The sequence below is a fragment of the Haemaphysalis longicornis genome, unplaced genomic scaffold (assembly GCF_048455015.1).
Source record: "Haemaphysalis longicornis isolate Haplotype H1 unplaced genomic scaffold, Haemaphysalis longicornis Haplotype H1 scaffold_9, whole genome shotgun sequence".
Lineage (NCBI taxonomy): Eukaryota > Metazoa > Arthropoda > Arachnida > Ixodida > Ixodidae > Haemaphysalis > Haemaphysalis longicornis.
The window spans coordinates 134229748-134251591 of NW_027526460.1; the positions used below are offsets into that span (position 1 = coordinate 134229748).

General features: G+C 44.1%; 1 protein-coding gene across 1 annotated transcript in view; it reads right to left on the bottom strand.

Moving 5' to 3' along the window:
* The window catches only part of LOC144151388 (thromboxane-A synthase-like), a 37330-nt gene extending 15749 nt beyond the window's left edge, over window positions 1–21581 (bottom strand). Inside the window, exons 1-9 of the mRNA XM_077682426.1 lie at window positions 21412–21581; window positions 10501–10576; window positions 9793–9889; window positions 8749–8801; window positions 6014–6110; window positions 4172–4297; window positions 2138–2372; window positions 1126–1265; window positions 85–217 (exon numbers count right to left, since the gene is read on the bottom strand). Coding sequence (XP_077538552.1) covers window positions 85–217; window positions 1126–1265; window positions 2138–2372; window positions 4172–4297; window positions 6014–6110; window positions 8749–8801; window positions 9793–9889; window positions 10501–10553 — 934 coding nt within the window. The 5' untranslated portion in view covers window positions 10554–10576; window positions 21412–21581. The remainder of the gene's footprint in view (window positions 1–84; window positions 218–1125; window positions 1266–2137; window positions 2373–4171; window positions 4298–6013; window positions 6111–8748; window positions 8802–9792; window positions 9890–10500; window positions 10577–21411) is intronic.
* Between the last annotated feature and the right edge of the window lie 263 nt (window positions 21582–21844).

Here is a 21844-nt window from a genome sequence, read left to right on the forward strand (position 1 = left end):
AACATTTTTTATCTACCTGCTAAGGCATGCGTAGTAATATCGGAGCTACATATGCACTACCGGCAGCAATACTTTAAATTTTACCGTTTGCCTCTGCAGTAGGCAGCTCCTGCTCGTTGTCGTCCCCTGCGGTGAGCTGGCTGGATGTCACAGAACCCATGTCCATGCGTGCCTCTTTCGCGTCGATCATCAACTGAAGCAAGTCTTTTTGGCGCAGCTGTTTGAAAACAAGATATCGCGTATGGTCTTCGACATATTCACGGCTACTGTATGTGTTGCGCAAGCATGGCCACCGTGAAATGTGAACAGTCGCTTTTGCCAAGTATGCATACCAAAGAAGCCTGTTTTTGTTCACATCAAACGTTTGGTATCATCCGCAAATTTTGTCTCTGGAGAAATTGAATAAATGCCGGTAATAAATGTAAAGGAGAAAAATAAAAATGTAATGGGGAAGGTAATCAATACGTAGTACAGTCTTCACTCTTCTACTGCTTTGGACAGTGTGCCGCTACTGCTGCAACGTTCAGAGCTCTACCAAAAATAGACCAAATCAGTAGAGGACTTCACGAATTATCACAGCAGGAATTTTTTGCACAAGCAAACTTAGGTCGTACGATATCTAGGCCTTAATTTTCGTACTTCTTATCAAGACCTATCATACGTAAAGTATTTATTCTGAAAGATGAAACAGGGCCGGCTACAAATTGTAGTAACAGATTTGGCAACAATCTACTGAAAAGTACTCCTAAATGGTGACCAACTAGATTCTCAGCTTTATCGGTAAGAAACGATTACTGTTTTTCTTTCACTTCTGATTTATTTTTAACCGTGTTATGCCAACCTAGGTCAATGCTGTTTTGGGATGGCTTGTTGACAAGCCATTGCATGCACCGAGAAGCACCGAGCATCACTTGTGGCTACTACAGTGGACTCCCGTTAAGACGAACTCTGTTAAGACGAACACTATGGTTAAGAGGAACAACATTTTTGCTGTCCTGTAATGTCGACAATGCAAAAAACCTCTGCTTAAGAAGAATTGGTGACAATACGAACACATGTTTACGGTCGCTTCGAGTTCGTCTTAACGGGAGTCCACTGTAGTTTGGTAACTACGAAATGTCTCACGGAGAGGTCCTGCTGTCGCTGGGCGACGATTCGCTTGCATTTTTCCTGCACCTCGAGAAAAGGGTGGACGCCGTTGTTTTGGTAGCGCAGCCAACGCATGTTGATGAACTTGAGCAAGGACGCAAGGCCAGGAAATGCAGCTGCAGTAGAAAAGTGACGTTTGCAATCTCATTGACCTTGCTTTGACACCTACATCTTATTATCGTTCCGACTGCTTTCGACCTTCTTGAAAGCAATCTCTAAATAAAGCACAGGATATTTTGTTACATAAAATCGGAATCATCGCGTTTCGCCGTAGTCACGCTCAGCATGACAATGGCCGGACTGTTGAGTTTTCTTGTCAAAGCAGGAACGTGCGATCACAGCTGAACAAACGAAATTGCACGTTAGTTATAATAAAGTCCGCAAGTAACCATCTTTGTTAACGCAGCTTTCGTACAATACCTCATCCACGACTAAAATCAGGTATTGCCAAACATTCCACGGCAATTGAACCTTGCACAGAGTCATGCCTTCAGTTTCAGCCATCTCCTTATCTCCGGCATACGAATTCTTGGGCAAGTTACGTGCTAATGAAAGTGTGATATCAGCACTCGAATGCTGTCAATATTTACATTTACGTGTCTTCCAAATAAAATTAGTTGGAAAATAACGCTCGTCAGAGTTATTTCTCTTCTCCCTGCTTTTTTCCGCAGGGTATTTTTTTCGGGCTTTTTGAATTTCTTCATTTTTCCGAGTAGATATGTTGAGTAACAACTACAGGTGCTTTAATCTTTCGGCCAGAAATGACACGCCTTTATCTTGCCCGCGATGAATTACACTTGTTTTGGTATGGTTCAGTCGGGGCACTAAATTATATTTACTAGATAGATTAAAAGAAGACATTTTTTGTACTCCGGCCCGATTGTAGCGTCATAAATTGTCAACATGGTTTTAATGTGCACTGAGCTTTTGTTGTGAAAACACGAAGAAATAGTGTGTTGCGCACACTGTTTAAGTTGGGATTACTTACTCAAGATGACCGCGATGAAAGAGTATGCACATCCGAATAACAGTCGACAGCAGACCAGGAAACCATGGCGGGGATGGTCCTGCAGATTGTAGTCGATGCCCATAGCGCTTTTGCAGATCACGTCCAAGGCAAGAGCTGCGTACATTTCGCCTGCCTCAAACTCGTCACCACTCTCGGCTTTCCGGTCTATCTTGGACACCAGTTTCTGTACCGCTTCAATGACGCCCGGAGACATCTGCGCCAACGATAACATCCGATTCACGTAATTAATAATGCGAGGAGCGCCTCCTTTAGTGCAGATAAAAAGCGCGTTTGCATTGCAGACGCGCGGTGGTCATATCCAACAAACCACAGCGTTAACCGACGGCGAACACGACGAGGAATTTTTTCTTAGTTTCAGTTCTATGCAGCGCGAAAATTTTGACTCACCTATTTCTTACCAAATAGTGACTAACTGTAAGGACTTATTGTCCACCATACATACAAGTAATATTTGTTCTTTGTGGTGTTTTATGTATTCACAGTTAAAACAGTTCTGCGGTTTCATGGACCTTGTGTGACATGGTGAAATCAAGAAAATTTTTACCGGAAGATTTTGTGAACACAAATCACGCAAAACCCACTAGAACGTATTCTGTGCGCCATTTTAATAACTTTTTTTACAAGTATGACTTGTTATATCCAGAACAAGAGGACGACTTTGCCGTGGAGACTGTGACTGCACCTGCGTACCGGTCCTTAAAATTTTAGATGGCAGTTCGGAATGATATGTAGCATTATCGTTACATATCATTCAATATTTACCAAGCACAGAAGGATTGGTGTGCGCCTTTTCGACTCATTCTGGCAAGGAATACGAAGGCCAAACCAGACGATGCATAAACTGCAGGTTAAGAGAGCATAACTGTAACAGATGGCAGAAGCAGGGCCACATTGGGCAGCAGTGCCGTGATTGTGGGTGCGAGCCATTGCTCTCAAACTCCAAGATTTTGCTAAAAATCAATAATCACACAACTAGAGAAATTGTGGAAGCGCTGAAAATTTCGAAAGCCACAGACAGTCGCATCAGTCGAGCATGAATTGCTTTATTCGGAAAAGAGATTGCGTATTTGTAAGCCCGGGGCTCGAGAAGGGGACGATAATAACGCGTAGTGGTATATCAACTTTGTTTTGCCTTGGATTTGTTTGCGTCGCTTGTTTTCCTTGTTTCTATGTACCGCGATGTTATAGATACGTGCTTTCTCCAATTAACTAGTAATTGAAAGTTAGCGCTGTGTCCTGGTAGATCCTTACTCTCCCTCGTCTTTTGTTGCACTGTACATCCTCTTAACTACGATAGAGCAACTAGCCCAACATCGAGCATTATTGGAGCCAGTTTTCATTTGCGACGTTCCGTTTAAAATTAGAGGAAAACAATGCCAAAATTGTCTGCGCCTAGAACCAACAGCGTGACACACTCAATCCTCCTGTGATATTGCCGACAGGTACACGCTCGTGACATTCCGTTCCCAAATAGGTACACGCTTGGCACTTCTTGTACGCACCCAGCGCCATCAACTGGTTCGTTTGTAACACTCCTTTAATATTTTAGGCAACGGGTAAACCAAATAAGTGACTTGGCTTCAGCGGCATAGGAGTACAATCGTAGGTTTTCGATAGAACAGTGTGGGTTCAAGCCCCAGCAATGCTGAACGGTTTTTTAAGACCCGTGATATTTCGCTGAAAAATGTTCTCTTATGTCAATTCTATGCATTCTTTCCATAAGTAAGGGTGGTTTGCTATCTTTTAGGACGGTGTAAAAACGGAGCGCGGCACATAAATGTGCCTATTTAAAGCGCCGCCTGGCATCGGAAGCGCCAGGCTTGTAGCTGCCTCAGAACAGAATATCGCCTCGTCGACATGTCGGTGCTGGGCAGCGTCGCTTTATGGCCTAAAGCGCAAAATTCAGATTCGTGAACCTGTTTTAAACAGAGTCTACTGAGATACATTCTTCTTCGTTTGCCTTCTGGCTGTTAGGCGCCGTTAGTCACGCACCATTTTGAGCTTGTTTGTCGTGAATGACGGGGTTAGCACACTGCGAACTTCCTTCCACCGAGTGGATGTCAGCTGCAGGAGGCTCTTGTTGTGGGGACTCGGGGGCCTCTTGGCTTGGAACAGCAGCTGGAAAGATCAACACGCACAAAGAACGCCGATTATGGCTTCACAAGACGTGGAAACAAACACAAAAGACATTGCAGCAAAGTTCTCACGTTTTAGTACGGTAGCGATAAAGTAAGGTATGAAACTTCGCACTCTACACTCTACTTTTCAAAAAACTCGGGACGTTCACGATCACAAATATTTGACGCCCTCTTTCACTGACCTTTAATCATGGCGCACAACATGATTATAATTAAAATGCCCAATGGGATCACTCTTCATTTTTACGCATGACTGAGATATCGGTGATATCTCCCAGGTATTGCTTGACTTACAGAGTTAAAAACAATATCTGCGGAAAGGCTGGCAGGAAACAACCTGGGAGTAATTAAACACGCTGACTGAATGGACGTACGTTCTTTGTGGCGGTATTTTTTTTACCCACCGTAGGCCACTAGAAGCCCTTACTAATGCTAACAATCGAAGGAAGGAGGCCAAGTGTATCGCTTGAAGAGCTGTGTAGGGCCGCATTTTGTAAAGCCACGGCCTTCGTTTGAACTGACGGCTATTAGCCAGAGAAATGCTGTGTTCCTTGGTGCGGGAGTCTAGCGGGAATGCGAGAGTGGCAAGAAACCAGCAATTCAGGCATATTAGATGGCCCCTCGAACCGATGCACACATGTTAGCACAGGTTGCAGGTCTGTTTCGTGTGGCGTTCGAAGCGCTTCCAACACGCCGTTATGGGGTGGCCCTTTCTACCGGTGGCCCTTTCTAACACGCCTTGCGCGGATTGGCGCGCCGCGTGCTAGCCTCGTTTGCAGTAGCCTAGCCTTTTCCGTAAACTGTGCCTTTAATACCGGTGTCTTTAGGAAGGTTTTTACAAAGCGGGGCGGCCTTTTCTTATTGTTGTCGGTTTCTGAAAGCTACGAAAGGCTGCGTATAGAATAACTTCTTTGTTTTCTGAAAACAGGGTAATGTGAATTTAGACGGTAAAATAGCGTGATGGCTCTGACCACGTGCGGGTATGTATATAAAATCCACCCGTCAAAATATACTGTCAGGCTCTCGGCTTGAAAGCCCGTAAGCACGTAAGAGCACTTGGGTGTGAGGAGAAGTGTCTTTCGCCATATCTTGAACATGTTGTGAAGTGTTCAGCCGGTGAAGAGAAGAAAAAGAAGATAACATGGAAAATACGGCACCAAATGCTGACACTTGTGGCTTACAAAGCAAGCGACAGACAGCCAATGTTGCTGCTAAAGCAGACCAAATGTGACCACTGAAATGGTTAGAATGCAAAGCACGTTTTTCCCTCGGTGCCAAGGACGTGCGAGGGACGCCATTTTGCGGGCCTGTAAAACAGAAAGATGGCGTGCGTTTCTCCACAAGCCTTACTTCATGACGGAGAGGGCTGAGATGCCCCGTATTTTTTAGGACACCATAAAAATGTTCTATTAGTTGATAATCAATAATTAATTTGTACCGCCGAGGCTCGTTTACCGTGTAGTGAAAAAAGAGTTTCGATAAGACTTATCCCATAGAACATTCTAGTAATAAATACCATCCCAAAAGGATGGTATTTATTACAACCATCATAGGCATTGCCCTCAACTTGAAGTCGGCACAAACAGGCTGACGGCAATGACGATGATGACGACGAGTATGATGATGATGATGATGATCATATGACAGAAAATATCAGAAAAGTGAGGAATTAGCAACGAAATAGGAGATTTGTTACCCCTCGGTCGGTGAAATCCTGGAAGTCCTTGATTTGAATCTCCTTCAGCAATTCCAGGTCGGCCACAAGAATGACCGGCCGGTAACCATTGAAGTACCTTGTGAGAGAAGTTGCAAAAAGTTGCTGCTTTGGTTAACTTCTTTGGAAGCATGCTCTCTTAGAAGGCTACCTAAAGATGGTAGCTAACAAAGCTTATGGAATACAATTTCCCCACATTAACGCTGGTGAACAACAAATGCATCCATTTTTCGTTAGTACGAAGCAAAATAAAGATGTTGACAACAAGCGAGAATTTGCTGTGCATGTTACTTGAGCGGAGGATGTACAAAATAGTTTGTATCAAGTAAATAGATGTCTCATTTGACATGAAGGAAGCAAAATAACTGGAAACCAATGAGCCAGGAAGTACATACAATTCTGCCGATCACAGAAGCATTAGCCCACTCAACGTTGCAGTGGGTGTTACAGTACTTCAATGCGATGGGGCGTTTAAGCACCCTTTTGTCACCGCGAAGAAATCGGCATTAGGCGCCGTCGCAGTTCCTCCGCCTAACATTGCCTATGATCCGACTCTGTAAAAGTATGGGCCTGCAGTGTTTCCGAGGTACCCTTGCAGTTTCAGCAAATCCGACAAGTAATATATCTAAACGTTTCCTATATTGGCGCAGAATGAGTTATTGAAGTATATGCACCTAAAAAAAGGACATATGGATTGAAACATCAGGGGCACTTTGAGTTTAGTTCTGGTTAGCGCGTTCTGCGCGTACCTCTCTGCATACGTTGCATATTCCCTCCCGTCCCCATCCGTCGTGAGCAAGTAGTCATTCAGCAGGTGCAAACATATACACTGTGCACACTCCCTCGGCCCCATCTATTCCAACGCACGCCAGGCACCCCTGTCCCACTCGGTCCCCACTACCTTATACTCCCAACCCGGGACCACATTTAGTGGGGGTGTCCTTACAACCCTACACAACTACACAATTACACCGGAGACTGGTCAGCTGTTGCGGTAAGTCTCCAAGAGCAACAGAAACTGCCGGTCCACATTATCAGTGCGGCCCTCAGCGGTGGCCTGCATTGCGACGACTGATTGATTCCCACCATTTCGTGACTAATAAAGTTGCTATCTGTCTATCCATCACCGAAAATGTGCCGGAAATATTGGCTTGCACGAAATGAGCGACTGAAAACAGAAAGGAACGGCACAAGCCATAAATCAGAGTTCACGTATGGAAATATTAAAAAATACGTCCTGCTGGCATATCTGGGCCACATTGAGCTTCTTCCGAATTTCTCGCATGTCAATTTATCTCGCAATTGGTTATCGCACTGGGTACATGGTAATATTCATTTCAAAAGTCAAAGCCAAATGTAGTGTTCAGTGCACCGAAGCTACACCGTTCCTTTGGGACGCGCTGTAGTAAAAGGCTCCGGATTTTTTTAAAGCGAAGCTTTCTATGTCTTCCTGATGGCCTATGTCGCGTCGAAAACGCACTACAGAACAGTTAACGTCCCCTAAGAATGATAATGACCGTGGGGGAAGTGAAAGAAAAAAACGCTTACAGTGGTGGGAATCGCACCTGAACCCTCGTGTTATGAAGCCCATGTCTATCCGATTGCGCCAATAGGACAAGGCCAAAGCCGTTTGAATTCGCAGAGCGGTGCATGGACGTGCAAAATTATACAGAGAAATCATGCACCCCTCTGTCTAACGACGATGATAGTTAAGGGCGAAGCTTTCTTCATGTCAGATCAAATGGCGAAGGATCAAAGTCGAAGCCACTCTGATCAAAAGTCCGGACTGCGTGTGATCCAGACTCAAAGCTTAACGAGTCAGAGATCAAATCATCTGCGAGGGAAAGTCGAAACTGGTGGCGATTATGATAGTGTTTGCATTTTATTGGTTCAATGCCAACTAAAGGCGAAGAGCGCGAAACGAAAGTCTTTTCATGACAGTGATATGAAAGTAAAAGTAAAGCATTTCATTCTTTCTCATTTCATTCATTCATTTTCAAGTGTTTTCTTTCTTTTTGGCTTTCGAAAATTGTGCCAGCTATGTTGTTCCTTTTCTGCATGATATAAAAAAATATTGTATCTATTTTTTTGTTCATTTGATTTTCTGATGTGTGCTGCTCCCGGCTTCGGTGCAAGTTACTTTGGGAGGAAGGGCCTCGTCAGGCTGTAGCCTCTTGCCCACCTCCTGAGGTGTGAATGTACTTTCACCCCTCGAAAACAACTAAATAAAAAATAAAAAATAAAAACGAAGTAAAACACAAGGCAATGAAGATGACTGGTGTGAAGGGCCAGGTTGTCAAGATTGTCCAGGTTGTATCGTTTGAGTTCGGACTTTCACTCGCAGGCGGCTTGACTCACACGAAGTTTTTTTTTTACAGCAGCAGCCTTGACTTTGTCCTTTCGCCCCTTGATTTGGCACAAAGAAAGCTTTGTATTCAACTGTCGTCGTCGTTAGGCAGAAGCTGCATAATTTTTATGTCTAATTTTTCACGTCTATGCATCTCTTGCAATATACAAACTGCTTTGGCCGTGTCGAAATGGCACAGTTGGGTGTACATCGCTTTTATGACGCGAGGAACCCAGGTTCGATACTCTATATTTGGTATCAATGCATGCATAATGTAATTTTGATACTTATTTTGCTCAAAGCAACTTTTCGCGGGACTGCCACTGTAATATCACTAAGCATAGATCAGAGAAACTGAAGCTTGTCGTACCCTACAACATCGCCGTACGTGTCAATCCATTCTCGGTAAGCTTTAGCTGGAGACTGCAAAACAAAGAGAAACATGTAAAAACAGAGGAAAAAGAAAGGTACAAAGCTTGTATGCGATGTCGGTGTAAACACGTGCGCCTGTAACTGTGCGCTCCATATTAATACTCGTTTGCTGTCGCAAATTATTCGTATCAATGCTTTTATTAAAATGCAGTGATCTTCACTACATTTTTCATTACTTGTGAATTTGAATTGTTTTGGCGTAGATGCGAAGAAATACATTCGCTTATTCACGCGTTTCACCAGTTATGCTTACGACAGAGTCCTGTGTTTGGGTAAGTCACTGTAGGAAAAACTGAATATCGAAATTAACCATACTACTGCCAAAGCACCGGTAGCGATAGAGCAACTGTCGAGGCTCGAGAGCTATTCAAATCGGCATTTCAGCATATGCAAGCAAAAAATTCTGAGCAAGACGCATTTTCCTTGCCCCTTAGAAATACAACAGCGGATGCAAACATAACCTGAGGTTTATTAATACTCGTTTTTATATAGGACCCCCCAGCTGCATCGCACCACGAATATAATCTGCGCGCCTGACATGCGGAGGTTTGGTTTAGTACATTTATTTGCTTAATTACTCAATTCTTTTGCGTTACTTATTATTACTTTATTCGCGGCCGCAAACTGCCGCTTTCAAAGAAAACATCCTTTTGATGTTCTACTAACTGAGAGAAAACATAAACAACTGCGCCAGGAAATATAAAAACGGCAATGACAGCTGACGAAAAGAATGGCAACAACCGTGATACTTCCACTCCTAAGCAAGAAAGCGAAATTTCAACCAATAAATATCCCCCATAATATCACTTCAGTAATACTTTCATGTACTTAAAATGAGCGCCAGCATAACCAACTCGCTGGTATTTTCCTTGCTATTTATAATATTTTTTTGTGTTTTCACAAGCTTCTGCTGAGGCACGGTCACGGCAGGCGTTCACCTACGGCTGCTGAGACTCTCCTTCAAGAAAATATCAGCTCTCACCTTCTTATAGACCTCCAAAATGTTGCCAAAAATAATGTTCGGCTGGGGTCCCGGTATGCCAAGGTTTTTGAAGAAGTTGAAGTGTTCTCTTCTCTTCCTGCATACCAAAATAAATCCCAATGAATGGGATTTCAGTATAATGCAAGTTTATTCAGTGGCAAGAGTAATGCTCGGTAAGTCACAAGATGATATGATTTTACCTAACTTATATTAGTTATTATAATATTTTTACCTTATCATTAACTTCTTATTACTTAACCTATTATTAGTATTATTTCGTACGGTAGTCAGAACAAATAAGTTTCATAATTTCATGAACAGACAAACCCCATTTGTCATCACTTCGCGTGACACCAGTACGCATTATTCCTTACCTATAAACCAGCGGTATCCGTCCGAATCTGCAGCGATTTACCGCAAATTGTTCGAACTGTAGTAGCTACCTACCAGTTTAAAATATTTACAGTTCATGAAAACAATAAAAGATCCGTGAATGCTGTGACGAAATAACTATTTGGCTGTTGATATGGGGAGGCAGTCATAAACACATAAATACATAAACCATTTAAGATTGTCAGGAACTTAACTCAGTACTTCCACCAGCACCTTGCTCACTAATTTCACCTGTGTTCGGTTTTAAACGCTCAAAAGTAGCTAAAATTACCAGAGCTGGAAAACAACGCTTTGAATGAAATGCCAGGAACTCACAACAGCCAGTGCACGAGGAATAAAGTGACACTTGCAATGACAAGTTCCCACATGGTCCGCTCGTCTAGAGAACAACCTGCGCCGAGAAAGGGGTAGCAATAAGAGAACGCAAATTCAAGGCACCAAGAACATTTCGCAACAACCTCGTTCACTGACACCTCTGTAAGCGTGGTTTTACTTTTTAGCGCGGTTTCGCCTTTTACAAAGCTCTGTATAATGGGATATTCAGGCGAAAGGTTAAAATTATTGTGCGCCTGAGCGCATTTCTATGACTCGCCCCAGACGGAAAACTGCCTAGAGCTAGAAGCAATCGACGTCAACGTCTTACCCCGTACATGAGTACACAAGGCTAAGGATACAGCACGAGAGCTGTGCAATCCTGCACCACAGCACAGAGAAAAGGCGCGTCTTAAAATTCGGTCTTTATTTAACCTTCCTAACCATTTTATCTCGTGAACATAGATATGCCCTCTTCACTAGGCCGCTAATGATGAACAGAGCCATGTGTATTAACTTTCTTTGGTGCACAAGTAATTTCCACTCTTAGCGTCCACACCGCCCTGGCTGCCCCAATTCTCAGTGAGAACTACTCCGTAGCTCACGAAGAGCACCGCCTTTTCTCAATTGGAAGGTCGCAAATAAGAAACTGAACAATTTAGCACGTGTCCTACCCCTTACGTACCACAAGTAAGTTGAAAGCAGTGTGAGGCATATTTAAGCTTTTCCTTTATTTTGATAACACTTTCGCCTGAACTCCAGCTCAATTTTTATCATTGAGGACGGAGTGAAGAGTGATGCGGTTTATTGTAAGGTGCAAGGCAGGGTGTGGGGCTTATTGAAAGACCAGCACCTCTCTTTACTTAAGCAAGATAACATAACTTATTTATTTCAGTCGCAAAATATTCCAGTGACACCATAATTTCATCTGTTGGCGAATGAGATATCCGAGACCGGGCCTCAAAATAAAACTGCCAAATTGGGACCATGGGTGTCAGGAAAGGATACGTCTCCAGCACAACTCAATGTCGCTGAGCGCGGCGGCCACCACTAAGAATCGTCGTAGGGCAGTGTTAAGTCGTTGTCCCGAGGCTGAAGAACTTGAGGGATACATTCCGGGACGCCGATGTCCTAAAGGCATCGGCGAAGTTCATGTTTGTTTGTTTGTTTGTTTGTTTGTTTGTTTGTTTGTTTGTTTGTTTTTATTAATTACAGTTTTGTGGTCCAAAAGCCACAAAAGCGGTTCGCATTTCAAACAGTCGGAACACCGGCACGCATTAGCTAATATATATTTTGACTTCCCTCCAAATTTTTCCTAATGCATTTTGCATAGCCCTTTCTTAGTTAGCCTCTTATGCATGCTGTAATTTCATCACCTAACCCAAACACCTCCAAGGAGGTTGGAAGCGAAAAAGCTCATTTTAGTCGGTCAACATAAATTTTTTTGTTTATCTTTGCATTTTTTAGAGGAGATTGAACATAAATTTTCGCGTATTTTAAATACCGTGTGTTTGTTTGGTCTTTTCCGAGCTGATTACAACCGTTTTTCCCATGTTCTTCATAAAGACTCCAAAATAAACGTCTGGGAGGAACAACTTTTAGGACGTTCTAGAAATAGCTGTTTTGACAGCGCCAGATAACCTCGAGAGTGTTGTTTGCTTCTGCATAAGCAGAAAATAAAAGCGAATCTCGCACTTGTATTTCGACTTCTCAAGGGCTTCCAATATGTCTGCTAGGTGAGCGAACACCTTTATCAAGGGGTTTGCTCTGCTTCAGCGCCTGAGCAGTCAGCCAGCGCCGAAGGCAGAACTTTCAAGTGCTGACGCAGCCTCGTCGCTATCACTGCGCCGTCGATGGTGTTGTTTCGAGACTGCGGGACGTCGGCATCTTCGATGCTTGGACGATTCTTGTGAACGCTCCGCCGGATTGAAGGCGCCCAGTCAGCTTGTTCAGAGGTGCTAGGAGCGAAGTTCTCGCCCTCCCTGGGTACATTGTATGTGTATCTTTTCTTAATTTAAACAAACTTCAAACAAACCCGGCGCCGGCGCCACCAATTAGTTAGCTCTACCCTAGTTTTCTGAATCAGTTCTCCCCGAGCCTCTACTCGGGCAGATCCTTCAAAGAGTTTTTCGCATGTAAAACTTTGTGGTATCGAGTGGTGGAAACACGTGGAGTGAAGGAAAGACACATAATACTGGCATACTATAATTTGGAATGATTTCGCCGCTGTATCTCGATGAAGTTTTGTGCCATAAATGTTCGCTAGTTGACACTACACGAAGAAGCGGCGAACCGGCCGTGTTTTCTACAAGACAGCGCACGTCAAATTGCTGCTGGTTGGTGTTAGAATACTGCGCGTAAGTAATCTAGATTTTGAACTTCAGTGGGTTTAAAGCGCCGAAGCTACAACCAGGCTATGCGGCGTGCCGTAGTGGAGTGTTCCGGATTGATTTCCGCCCCCTGAGAATCTCTGACGTGCTCCAAAATCTCGGCCCACGGGTGTTTTCATTCTTGGCCACCATTTGAAAAGCAGCCACCGTAGCTGGAATCGAACCAGTGTCCTTGGGCTCAGCAGCACGATCTAATGCCGAAACATGCACACAGCTGTGCTGCGTCACGCCCTGATTGTATAAAATGTGGACCAGCCGTTCATAACAAACTCATGAGAATGAATAATTCAGGAAAATACATCCATATTTTCTAATCAGGCACACATATATCAGTAGTAGCTGGGTAACAAGGATAGATTTATTTAATACGTAAGCATGTCATATGTGGATTTAACCAGAAAACCATCTGTCTAAATAGTTATTCTCTTTCCTGCCATTTCTACTTCTTTTCTAAAATGCCAAAAATAATTCATAATAGTTCTAAAAACTGCCAAGCTACCAACACTATGGTTTTCTTAACGTCATAGACTAGTACATATGTCTTTGTTCACCTGGGATTTGTTGGTTTTTTTTTTCATTCAACTTCACCATATTCCTTTATTTCTTGTTTCTTCGAGCCAGACATTTATTTATTTATTTATTTATTTATTTATTTATTTATTTATTTATTTATTTAGGAAATTCCAGAGGCGACAACGCTGCCCGCTCAGAAATAGATTACAAAGGGTCACTCACCAACGCATTGTATAAAAGACCGACGGTCCAACATTCAATACTGCTCGCGATAATTCATTAACAATGAATTATTATTTTAGTATTTTTATCACTTGTAGATTTCGTAGTTCATTACGAACTTTTTAAACAAAAAAGTGTTCAGAATAAGTGTTCATGACGTTTTATATATAATTTTTCTATGCGATGTACTGCCAGTGTGACAGTGTCACTAAGCTGCGAAGACGGGCGTGCATACCGATACTTGCGGCTCGTCGCACTGTCTGTGCAATAAAGTTACTTTCTCGTTTAGGTCACAAATATTTATATATTTTACCATAGATAAAGCAAGTATATTAAGCCACCTTCTCACCATTCACTTTATTCTGATTATATTAAGTGCATCAGACCCTCCATGGCGTGCTGTAAGACTTAAATATGCAATATTCCTGTAAGAAATCGAATAGTGGAATAAACTTTTCCGTGAATATATTATTATTCTTCTGCACGTGCGCTAGTGCAAAGTGTAGGAACACTGTTTTATGAAAGTGAAAAAAGTTAAACAGTTCCACTCAATGGGAATGCAGCCAATTGCGGAGCATTGATTGGCCAGAGGGGCTGCGGCACCCTTGCTTGACTAGCTTGATTATAAGCCTGGCTTAAAGTAGTCACGAGAGGGCCCGCAGCCCCTGAAGAGGCCTATAAAGAAACACTAGATGGAGTTTTCATTAGTCTTGGGTAATTGCTGCCTTAATTCGTGATGTTTTCAATATTAAGTGTTATTGTGCACTGATTCGCGCAGCAACGGAAGCCTTCGTGGCAACGGCGCCGAGCAAAAGATCAGCCCCAACACTTTGCGTATGAACAGCGTGTGCCTCCGCGGCGCAATGGGACTGACATCGGCTTCGTAACGCAAGGGACCCAAGTTCTATCCTGGCCAAGAGAAGGGGTGATCTTTCCGAAGCCTATGTTTGGGTGTGTGACGCCGGACGAGCTACGACAACGAGCCTGGCCCCTAAAGTTATCCGCACTTAAGATTTATTGTTTACCCGCCGCGGTGGCTCAGTGGCTAAGGCGTTGCGCTGCTGAGCACGAGGTCGCGGGTTCGATTCCCGGCAGCGGCGGCCGCTTTTCTGATGGAGGCGAAAAGCAAAAACGCCCGTGTGTACGAGATTTCGGCGCACGTTAAAGATCCCCCAGGTGTTCAAGATTAATCCGGAGCCCTCCACTACGGCGCGCCTCATCGCCTGCGTTGCGTCGGCGCGTTAAACCCCCACAATCAATCAAGATTTATTGTTTGTTTGTGAGCGTTTCTGAACGCCCCGATGACAGTCTTATCAACATGATACCACGACTATGTTTTCGACAAGGACACGATGATGCACGGCAGCTCTTTGTTGTTCAATTTTATTTTTACTTGTATTTGGTGATGGCCACTGCGTGCGTGTGCGTGCGTGCGTGTGCGTGCGTGTGTGCGCAATATTGTGTGATTTGTACACATGTGTATGTAATCAAAAGCCCATCCCGCATGATTCACCCGCCATGGTCCCCAGGTGGTCAAAATTAATCCGAGGCCTTCCACTACGGCGCACCTCATCGCCTACGTTGCACCGGCGCGTTACACCCTACAATCAATCAATCCTGTATAACCATCAAAACGGCCTACAGTATAAATGAATAATTAAATAAATAAATAAAAGATCAATCAATAAACTGAATAAATCGCGCAGCAACGGAAGCCTCACATTACATCAAGGTTCATCTATTTCTACGCCGGTACGTCACACGTGCATATTTCGGGGCAAGGTTCCTGTATTATACAATTCCTAAGCACGGTTTAACGTTATTCTAAGTTCAGAAAAGCGTACAATGACTAAAATGTTTTCATCTATTTTAATGACTGCGCAATCAATTAGGCTCTAAGTACTACAAACGAAGAGACACACTCTTACGTAGGCATAAAATACCAGGGGGAAAATATTTAGGGCGAAGGAAAAGCACTAAAAAAGCCTTCGTAGCCGGAAGATATTTGTAAATAATCTAGAGAGCCTTTGTAGGGTGTACTTTCTTCACATGTGCCAGCCACAACCACTTGCGCTGGTTTTAATGACGGCTGGGAAAAATTTGCTTTCATGGGCTATTTTTATTAGGAATACGGCCAGGGCGGAAAATTTCAATCACGGCTTCTTAAATTGACGCTGAATGGCTATAGCCACGGGAACAATGTTGATAGCCCATCAGTCCAGGGAAAGATTCATTTCAGTTAATTTCAGCTCATCGCTCGAGACAGTATTCTTGTGATACGCTGCACATGACCGAAAGTTTAAAGAAGGTCCAACCGTTTAGTTCACTTCAAACGAAAACGTGAATGGGTTGTCACGACATCGGTGAGTGAAGAAGCTAGCAGTCATAACATTTGTATGACATGCTTTGGATGACGCCTTACCCCTAGGGTTAATTATCGCGAGCATCGTGCTGTTTAAATGAAATGAACCACTGGTCGAAAGCTCGAACAAGAATGAACATGATAATATTGCATCTGTTTCCAAATTTTACTTTTTCTATATTTGCGCAAAACATCGCTCGACCTAGGACAGAGATTTAGGCGGAAGGAATCATAACGCAAGTGAGTCCCCAGCTCGTAGTTTTTTATTCCAATTGTTAAGGGTCCAGATGTCTCTAGTGTTATTTCCTTGTGAGCAATTCTGCATAGGAGCCCCTGTTATTTTCACAGCACTGCAGTTTGGGAAAAAAATGGGAATTGTAACATAGCAAGCGTTCCCACGAATGATCTTTTTTTTTAGAAAGTATTTTCAGTTACTTCTTGTTTTGTGGCAACGACGTTTTCTCGCCCGGCAAGCCTGGAATAAAAATAGAGTTAAACTGTTAGGTATACCTCAGGCATGGCATTGCGTGGTACGTCTTCCTCGGCAAGTCAGGCGTTTTCATTTAAAACGTAATTCCGATGTTTCACAAATATATTCGCCCAAAATTAATTTTGCTAGACTTGAATCATTATGATATTGTTGCGGTACAAGTGCACGACCGCTCGCCTTTCTGTATGCCTTTCAGTTCCTTCTTGTTTGCCCAGTACATTCTTTGAAGCTGCTGCAACAAGATCTTTAAATCAGTTGAAGCAGTTCTGCAATGGCTACTTTCATAAGTTTCGAAATCTTGAAAATGTAGGGCGTTGGCATTGTCTGCAACATATAAAACATCGCTCCCGTCGCCGTCGTCACTGTGCGCGCGGCATTGATCGAGAACCAAATTTGGCCCGCATCACTCTTGCCGTTATGTATATAGACGTGGGATGAAGCTTGAAGTTAAATGAACCGCATCAATACGGGCCTGTCGAAGATCGTATCCCAAGACGCGCAAGGTGTCCCAAGTATACCATACAGAAACCTCGTTGTCCAATCACCAGCCAACGTGGTTATCATAGAAAGAGTAAAGATATTCATTGATTGATCATGACGGACGCGGATCGGAACGTGTTCGTGCGGTCAAAACGTCAAGAGCAGCGCAAATGTCTGAATTTAGGGTTTATTTATATCTCTACCGTAAATAAAGTTATACCATAAGATTCAGAAAATAAAGTAATCCACACTGTCTTGTTTCCATTGGGCGGGAAGGACTTGAATAACTTGTGCGAAAAAATGCCGTTTGAATTACTTGTTGCTCGCCGAGGAAACGACCGCGGCAATAAAGATTAAAAAAAACACATTTGAGTTCGCATGTGGTGTGAACCCGGGTACGCGAAGTACAATCCTAATGAGGTTACACATAACCCTGTACGTTGGCGTACTCATAGAAACGTTGTACGTCAAATAAAAGTTGTTTTTGTTGTTTTTTTCGTGAAATCCCCCCCTCCCCCGCGGGGAAGAGGAGGGGGGAGGAATCAGAGATTTGAGAGACTCATGTTCCAGTTTTGCATAACTACGAACTTGATGGCACGTGAGTAAGACCTGGGCAAGGCAGCTGTCCAGAACACGGAAGCAAGGTGTGGCGTGTGCCAGCCTTCTTGTTAAAGTAATGCACGCCAAAGGACGGAGAAGCAAAAGCGGAGAAAGAAACGCAAACACAATATAGCACTAAAAGCCTGTCGAGTACGTTGCTCGAAAACGCGAAGAAACGAACGCGGAGGCAGAGACACAAATACCATGTAGGAGTAAAGAAAACATTGCTGATTATCGCCACGCTTTCTGCTTCAAAGCAGTAAGCAGATTTAGGTTCCGCGGTTCTTTCTTTTTTTTTGTATGTTTGTTTTTTTTTTTTTTTTTGATCCGCCGGATTTCCTAACATAGCTGGCGTGTGCTTCTCTGAGACCAGTCTTGCTGTTTCTGAGTGCTTTTTATCACATGCAACCATTTAAACGATTCGGGAAGACTAGATTTTTATAATACTCGGCGAGTGTTCTGTACGTGTTCGCGCGGAAACACCTGTTTCCTGGTCAGTTTGCATTAACATCTACATCAATCTACGTTTACAGTACTGTTTATAGTCACTGCATACATTGTATAAATCTGCGAGTTTTGTTTCTGTTGATTTTTATTAATATTGGCCAATTCCGCTTGCCGCCTGTCGAGGCTTGGGCTAGTTCCCGGCTTTTTTTCCCGGCTGTGTTCGCGCTAACGTGTTCGTTGTTTTTTTGCGCGAGAATAAACAAGAAAAATGAAATAAAACTGACCCGCAGTTCGTCCGATATTGCTTTTGCATAGCCTGTGTACTTCGACAACTAGTACGTCATTAGGTATCTACATTATGAACCAATGGTTAATGTCTCCTGCGTTACATCAAAGTTTCAAGGGACCCTGCGACACTTTCGATAAGCGCTTTCACTCTTTCCTTCGCGTCTTGAACCACTGCGAAAGCTATAGTTATCGTCAGCACGGAGCGGCACTGCGTGGTTTGCTCGTAGCCGCAGAACCGCCTTCCACTTCTGCTTTGTGTTTGTGGCTTTTTCTGTAGTTGCTATCAAAAAGCGTTCATTGCTGCAACTGAAGGAAAACCGGCCAACAGCAGCTACATGGCCTTAGTGACGTAATTCGGACCGTCGAAGAACGTCAAGGCCGGAGAAAGACAGAAAAATCTTCTGAGCGAGTTTAGAAGTTGTCTGATGGGCATAGAGCAGTATTTTTTTGGCTAAGGTACTTTGCAACCCCCTAATCTGAGCACTGGGTGTGTTGGGTGACTACGTTCTGCAAGCATTTAAGATTTCAAAAAAAGTTGAAAAAAAAAGTGTGGCAGGGTCTATTTCAAGTTCCTGGCAACACATTTCTTGGTCCGGGCTATCAAAAGCAAAGGAATGAAGGATAATACGGTACATCAAAGGCCAGGAAATAAGGAACCGGCGGAGCAATTGCATTGCGTCGTATTTTGAAATCATACCTTTTTATTTCGCCTATTAGTTGATTCTGAAAAACGAAAATCGGCGTAGGGACCAACAGATCACACATGAAACTGTCTATGGTGCAAGAAGCATACAGCCACTTGAGTTGAAAAAAACATATTGAGAAATTTCCGCTATAAAGGAATGCCGAACCCTCGTAAAACAAAATGCGACACGAGCGGAACCCAAAATTTCCGACGGCTGGATGGGTCCAGCTGACTGAAGGTAGACAGGGAGACCCAATAGCGGCGTCGTCTCCTTGGGCTTACGCGAGCTCCAAACATGTACTGGGGCCTACATTAGTATTTTGAGCAGGCTTATTGCAGGTGTAGAAATCAGGCGATTAACAATGGAAGTTTTTGCTAAATGTCATATTTGCTTGGCGTGTACCCGTAGCGAGCGCCATCACAAGGAAAAGTACGGTGCGGCTCCAACACAGGCTAATGGCGGCGTCAATGCGGTCTTGCGCGAGCCCGACTATTACGCCTAACATTACGCCTTGAGTTCTAGTGTCGTTAAGCGGTCCCGCAGCTGGACAAACAGTGAGTGTGGCACTGCTTGGCCCGTCGTAAAGCTCAATGTTGCGACTACTTAACGCTAGATGCAGGCCTAATATGGACAACTGGGAAGGTGTCTCGGGCATAGCAATGGAGAAAAAAAAAAGAGTACCTCGTGGGAACTTCATCTGCTCATGTGGTTCAAAGGCAGAAAACTAGCGATACTTAATACCAACTTATTTACTGCTTCAACTTATTTGCATCTCCATTTTCGCTCCCGTTTATTCGTCCTACGGCGTCTAGTACGTCAGCAAGCAGACTAGCACGCACCACAGCTCCTTCAGGACCAGAGCGCACCTGTTCTGCCAACGTGCCATCCCGTTCACGTATCACGCGGCACACACTACACTACAAACTGACGTTTCCGAAGACGATTACGAAGAATCTTTTGAAGCGGGCACATGGCCCCTCCTGCCAAACCCCCAAGTGGGTAAGCCCATGAAGAAAGGAGCAACAACAACAGCTGTTTTTCTACACTGGTAACGTGTGCAGACATCACATTTGCTACTCTAAAGACCAGAGTTTAAGTCGCATCGGATCACGCTTGTGTTTTATTATTCCTCAACTCTTTGGGGATACGACCATTTTCATGACCGGATAACAACAACAGCAGCGCTTGTTCGCAGAATGAATGCCTAATGCTTTCCCCTTAAAAGGATTGCTGGACTACGTGTGATTTAAGCCCCCGCTGCGCTGTGCCCCGCTCTTACGCTGCTGCCTCATTCAGCAGTCACCAGCGCGACAGGCCTGCTGCATGCGGCGCCCACAATGCCAGCACAGCCAAACACTAATTTTTAGAGCGAAGTCCTTAAACGCCCTCTCCTCCTGTGGTTTCGCGTCGCAGTCCTCGTCATTGCAACCGAACGAATGAAGAGGACACCGAAGGCAGACAAGGTAGAGTGAGCGGGAAAGCGCAGGAGGAAGGTATGGCGAAAGTGTGAGGGGGAGGGCGGTATGCAGAGGCCGCGCGAGACATACTCGGCGGCGACGACGCGCTGGTACATACCGACCGAGTCGCGTGCGCCGTCGCGCGTTCCGTGATGGTACGATCCCTTCCTGAGACGGAGCAGCTATGCTGCGTTACCGAGAAGGCTGCAGAAGGCTTCACATTATGGAGTACAGTAATCCTCAGCCAATTTTTGCGCATTCAATTAATCATGAGGAATGCTTGCGCGCCATAGTAATTTTCTTATTTTGAGACCAGCAGACATCTGAAACTACCCTTACACTCGGACCTTACTCCTGTACTGGAGTTTTTACTCCGTTCGCCATGTTTTTACAGCCGGATAGTAAACGTTTTAAGTTAAACAAAATAAGAACGGGAGAAAATGTGGCCCTCAGGTCACAGAAGATAATGCAAATATTTTCTGTTCCCGTTGTGAAGCTTGTCGCGTAGACTGCAGAGACAGATTCATTTCCCGTGTACTCTGTGAAAAAATACGTCGCTCGAAAGCGTGTCCCTGCCGACGAGAATGTTCATCGAAAGGGACGACGATTCGTTCATGTATCAGGCCAGGGAACTCAGAGAGGAAGAGTTTTTCGGCAAGCACACCTCAACTTTGTGCCCGCAAGCAGCATTTCTATACGCTAACTCTGTCAATCAAAGATAAATTGCGGGTAGAAGAATATTTGAAACTAGTAATGATTTCGGCTGGCGTTAATTTTAGATTGTGATGATTGTGATTGTTTCTAATAATCACGTTGGTTCAAGCAGAATAAATTCATAGTTCGCACCAATGTTTGTGGTATTTTTGACATGCTTTGCACATCGTAAAATAACTTCGCAGCCTTGGCGGCTACATTACATAGCTTCATTCTTCCGGGGAATGGCACCAGATAAAAATGAAACCCCAACGGCGATACTTACCGTTAAACTTTAAAGTCCAAGCAGGTGTTCATCCGATCTACGACGTGAATTCGCGGTTGTGTCCGTCTCCCGCGCGATACTGGGCCCACAATGACGATGGCTTGGAAGGCCCTTTGGGTGCTTTAGAGTCACCTCGCCTTCCGGTGACGCTGTCGAAAAGGGTGGCGGCGAGGATAAAATTATAAGAAAGAGAGAAAGAGAAAAGGGGGAAGAGGTAAGGTTTTCTTTCTATTTTGGTTCGTACTACTCTCTTCTGCCATCGTTATCTCTCCTCACTTTGTCGTGCGCGTACATTTTGACGTACGTCGTTGCGCAACCCGTCGGTGCATTCAGGGGCAGGTGCGGACAGTTGCACTCGCTCGAGTGAGGCCTCTCGCCTCCGTCTGGTGATAACTCCGCTCTTGAGAAAGCGAGCTGCTAGCTGCAGTGAAAG